The 5,411-nt window shown below is 47.4% G+C and overlaps 1 protein-coding gene across 7 annotated transcripts; it reads right to left on the bottom strand.

The window, feature by feature from the left end:
* Nucleotides 1-2,245: 2,245 nt before the first annotated feature.
* Nucleotides 2,246-4,688, bottom strand: LOC120958646 (skin secretory protein xP2). Of its 7 annotated transcripts, XM_049610348.1 has the most exons (4): nt 4,559-4,688; nt 3,750-4,043; nt 3,552-3,623; nt 2,246-3,497 (listed from the first exon to the last, which is right to left on the bottom strand). In XM_049610348.1, exons 1-4 carry the CDS (start codon nt 4,565-4,567, stop codon nt 3,012-3,014), a joined length of 861 nt encoding a protein of 286 aa, XP_049466305.1. In that variant the 5' UTR covers nt 4,568-4,688; the 3' UTR covers nt 2,246-3,011. The 7 variants fall into 7 exon arrangements, with proteins under 7 accessions (XP_049466305.1, XP_049466301.1, XP_049466303.1 ...); XM_049610344.1 differs by having other exon boundaries at nt 3,552-4,043; XM_049610346.1 differs by having other exon boundaries at nt 2,246-3,437; nt 3,552-4,043.
* Between the last annotated feature and the right edge of the window lie 723 nt (nt 4,689-5,411).

Below are 5,411 nucleotides of genomic sequence, written 5' to 3'. Positions count from 1 at the left end.
TGTCTCCATGTCCAGCTGAAACCATCAGTATTTACTATTCTTACTTTTCTTCATAATTATGTACAAGTTCAGTTGTTAATCAAAATTCACTTATTGAAATGTCCTTAAAATCTTTAATGTAGCTGGAAGCGATTTTTCAAAACATATATGTACAAATATAGAATCAAAAAAGTAGCGATCCATCACAGCCATTTGCTTGCCATTTGAGGTTTCATAATTTTTTGATCATCTTTTTTGTCATAACGCTGACAGACAAACTGTTAGTCAAAATCAGTACCGAACAAACTCATCTTACATCTAACAATGTGTTAAAATCCCAACAAACTTTTTAATGCAATAAACATAGAGGAAATAAGCAACCCAACGTACACAAAGACATCATAATTAAGTGAAAAGCAAACCAGCCTAATTGATTCAATTCCACTAACTCACCGTATACACCCTCCCAGACGAGGACGGCACAAAGAAACCCTTAAAAAAATGCATAACATTCGGTGAAAAGTAACTAAATTGGTACGATCCGAACAAAACCATCCACAGACACAAACACGAAGCATCGCCGTGCTTGCGGATTACAGCGACAGACGCTCTGTTATGTGAGAAATGCGTAATTAGCTACACTCCACAGCGGTTGCTCCAACCGGCCGACGAACGTTGTGCACGGTGGGGCACGGCAGGGCAGCAAGCATCTTCACGAACAAAGTAAGCATACCATAATCCACACACTGCCCCCTGCTACGGCTTACAACACCCACAACCGCCCACCATCGTCGCTGTACGTTTGGCAGCATCGCAAACAAAAGCTCGCCACGCGCACGGAAAGCTCAGCAAAACGCGTAATCGTACAGCCGCTCCAAATGTAGCGTACGTAGGCCCACCGGGCCGCTAATATGATCGTGCTTTGTTTTGGCTCTGTTTTCCCCTCATTTCACTTGAGCATAGTGGACACGACCGATCCGTGGAGGTGGTGATCGCGTGTGCACACTGGTCGCGTGTGCACACACGGTTACAGCATAAGTAGGCGCTTTCTTTGCCCTCTTTCTCCATCGCCCTTGGGGCTAGCCCGTTAGTCGCGGCAGCTGAGGCGGTTGCTACCTTCCTTTATTGTTTCTTTTATTTATTATTATTATCGCCACCATCGTCATCATTCCAGTCACTGCATCCGCCCCCACTGCATCGCTCTGCAGAGCAAGCAAGTACCGAAAGCGTGTGCATGAAGTGCTAAACGTCCCTTTCCTTTGGTGCTTGTGCCGTAGAGGCTTAAGCCACTCGTGCAAGATGCTGCACCGTGTAAGTGCACTCGATGGTCGGTACTTAAACCTGCTTCCTGCTGCATCCACACTGTGGGTTCATTCACCGCACTGCAGAGAGTGTGTGTCGTTCAGTAGGTCGATCGCGGCGGACGTTTCGCGCCATGTGCCACATTATGTTAACGGTAGGGATTACATAACGAACGAGGGCCTTTATTTTTGTAATGCCTATACACACATTCAAACACATCGCTCGATCTGGTTCGATCTCCATTTGGTGCCATTTCCATACCACAAAAGGGGTACAGGTAGGGGTAGAAAGAAAATAAAAGCGTGAAGCCTGTTTTTCTTTCATCTCTTACGAAAGTGAAGCTCCATTTGGGCTTTGATTGTGTTGCAAATCAGCTGAAATTTGTAAAGATTGCTGTTTCGGTGTCAGATTGCTTCGGTTTGCCATCTCTATTATTATTAGTATTACCACACCCAACCACGGTCATCGATCGCTACCGATCGTCTTCCGCATTAAGCCAATCAAATGCAATTACAATCAGTCGAAGAAGAAGGAAGTGTTTGCGTTGAGTTTGTTGTATTTTTTGTTTGGTTTTGTTTGGTTTTGTTTGTGTTTTGATTGCTATGCATTGCTAATGTTATGTTGACTTTCTTTTTCATTTGTTTTGTTTTCTTTCACATTTTTTTTTCTCACTTTCATGTGCTGGTTCGTTTTTTTTACTTATAAATAATAACCCAGTTTTGTTATTTCTTTTTCAACATTTTGTTTTTATTTCAAACATATCACATCGATCGATAACACTCGGTTTCGCTTGAGTTCGGGTTTTTTGCTCCTGGTCTCTATAGCATCTTTATCTCTCAACTTGGATCTGGCTGGCGTTTTTTTTCCATTATCCTCCCGTATTTTTGCATCAGGGTTATTTTTCTATTAAACTGTTGGTTCTGGGGCGATTTTCTTTTTTGGTATAAAACAACGTTTAACAAACAAAAAAAGCTCAAAGCTAGTATAAAACAAACAAAAACTTGAAATCAATTATCCAACCGGTTGATCTCGAACAAGCAAAAACGAAAAACAAACAGCGCAAAACTAAATTCATTCGCTTTGGTAAAACAAAAACTCATTTGGGGAAACAATCTCTTCCCGGGAGCGTGCCTTGGGGAGCATCGGGAAGCTCGAACAGGGGAAGGATCAAACCAACTTCCCCCCTGTATCACACGGATGAGCCGGCGAGATTTATCCTCAGAACAGTAGCTGGGATCATCAGCGCTGATGGAACACATCCGAATGGAGGGTGGCAAGAAGGCATCAATCACTTCCCTGTGGCTCCTGCTGACCCTTTTGCTGCAAAACTCTCGATCCCGCAAAACGGTCGATCGTAAAATGTAAAATGAGCGGCTTCGTTGTGTTTGTTTTTTTTTGGGGATCGCACAACTCCACCGGAGTGTGATGTCTGAGGTGTTTTGAGGTGAGTTGTGGTATGGTATGGTGGATGGATGAAAAACATTATGAAATAAACATCTACATGTACAGCTCGGTCTTAGGTATTATGAGGCGAAACGCACACACACACAGAGGCGGTTGGTTTTCCTTTCCCGTATGACAGCCCCGGTGGACGACAGGAACATTCAGCGCTTTTGGTTGCTGTAGCGCGTCCACCTGCTGCATACTGAAATGATCAACAACTAACTAGAATAACAAGTGGGGGGTAGGGGGGGTTTGTTGTAAGGGGGATACAGGATACAGCTCAGGATTTAGTGCAGATCGTGTTCGTGGTGTTCATACGAATGATCATGGTGTTCTTCTTTGTGAACATGGACTGGTACGTGATACGGGACCTTCACCGGGTACGGGACCTCCTTCTCGACCGGCACCTTAACTTCCTTGTACACCGGGTACGGCTTGTCGATCGGGACCTTCACCTCGTACGGGATCGGCTTCTCCACGGTGTACGGGACCTTCTTCTCGACGGTGTACGGGGCTGGGTACGGCACCTTAACTTCCACCTTGTACGGCTTGGGCACCTCCACCTTGTAGGGCTTGTCGACCGGAACCTTCACCTCGTACGGGACCTTCTTCTCCACGACAACTGGGTAGGGTTTCGGGACCTCCACCGGGTACGGTTTCGGGACTTCCACCTTGTACGGCTTGTCGACCGGGACCTTCACCTCGTACGGCACCTTCTTGATGACGGTGTACGGCTTCGGGACGGGCACCTCAACCTTCACCTCGTACGGGACCTTCTTCTCGACGGTGTACGGGACCGGGACCGGCACCTTCACCTCATACGGGACCTTCTTCTCGACGGTGTAGGGCTGCGGGACATGTACCTTCACCTCGTACGGCTTGTCGACCGGGTACTTCACCTCGTACGGGACCTTCTTCTCGACGGTGTACGGAGCCGGGACGTGGACTGGGTATTTCACCACTTCCTTGTAGTGCACCGGCACCTTCTTCTCGACGATGTAGGGCTGCGGGATCGGGACCTTCACCTCGTACGGCACCTTCTTCTCGACCGTGTACGGGACGTGCTTCTCGACGGTGTACGGCACCGGGATCTTCTTCTCAATCGTCACCGTCTTGATGTGCTCGTGGTGATGGTGATGCTCATCGTGTCCACCGAAGTCATGGCCGAAATCGCCAAAGGAGGAGTGCAGGCCGCGCTTCTCCAGGTTCTGCGATTCCTTCGCCTCTACTTGGGTTTCCTCCGCCTTCGAGTCCGCTTTCACGTCACCCTCGCATGTGACCAGTGCCACAAATAGGGCAAGACAACAAGGAACTATGATCTGCAAGTAAAGACGAAGAAGAGGAGCGTGAGCATCAGACGGTCAGATGACATCCTGGAATGGTTTGGTTGGAGGATTCCCCGCAAAAAACAGATCACAAAACCACTTCAGTGAGCATCACGTTAGGAGCTGATAGTTCAAGAGTTCTTGGGATTTCTTTGGAAGACACTTCGAAAGATCACAGTTTGGAGTACGAAAAGCAAACATGTTTTTGGCAATTCTTCTGCTCTAGATTTTTACAAAGAACATTTTTTTGGTGAATTTCGACACAATCCATGAGGATCACTTCAATTTAACTTCCACGTAGGCTCCAATAGCCTTCAGGATGTACTAGCGTCCCTTCTCTGAAGATCTCTGTAAGCACTGTGCACTTAATCCATTTGCGTTTGTTGCTTTTCGTATCCATTTTTTTGTATTTCTGGTTATTGTCACTGAACTGGTTTTGCCGATCTTGGTTTGATGCTTCAAACCAAGCTTTTCACTGCCCCAAGTAAATGTAACTAAAACACACATACCATTCGCATTGTGAGCAAAAAGTGTATAGAACAAGCGAGACCGAAGTAGGTACTGATTTGAAAAGCCCGCACGCACCGGTATATATACAACGCTCGGCCGGGGCTTCTCGGTACCAAAGAAGAAGAGGGGCGCTCAACGAAACCGATCGCGCCTAGAGAGTCGGAAAAGCGGAGCGTTTTCGGGCGCCGGGGAAATCCCCACTTCGGGTCTCGGTGTTGGTTGGTCGGAGAGCTAGAGAGAGGGAGGGAAGGGAAGGAGGTTTCATGTGGAGCGAACAGCTGTGAGCGAAGAAAAGTTTGCACCATCCGCCCGGTGCACTGAACCAATAATCCGATCGCCTCCCCGGTGGTAAAAGGAAAGAGGAGGGTTGTCCACATTGGCATATAACGCTGAGCAGTAAAGCCGCTCAACTTTCGCTCTTACACATGCAATACATACGCATTGGTGGGTAGAGGGGGGCTCTTCATGTCGTGTCTTTGAAGCATCTCAACGATCGTAAGAAATGGACGAGAGAGCGAGCGAGAAAGAAAGGGTGACTGTACTGATCGGTGCACCTTCTTCACGGCGTTTGTACGGTGTGTTTTGTGTGTGCCATACCATGCTCCACCGCTTCACCACCCCCAAAACCCAACCAACCCAAACCTCACCCCTCTCCCGGGGGCCCCTCCGGGGGTGATGATGAAGCACAAATTATTATTGCACTAAATTTTATGCTTTTGATGAGTCGCTGGAATGGAATCGCTAGACCGGCCCTTTTTTGTCGACGTTGGACAGAAAACGACGAAGAAGGGAGGAAGTACGGCAGATTGAAGGAGCTTTTTTCGATTAAACAACACGAACGTATCGCGGTTG

This window comes from Anopheles coluzzii, chromosome 3, assembly GCF_943734685.1.
Source record: "Anopheles coluzzii chromosome 3, AcolN3, whole genome shotgun sequence".
NCBI lineage: Eukaryota > Metazoa > Arthropoda > Insecta > Diptera > Culicidae > Anopheles > Anopheles coluzzii.
Note: the sequence above shows the minus strand (reverse complement) of the source record. Positions and strands in the feature narration are given on the sequence as shown.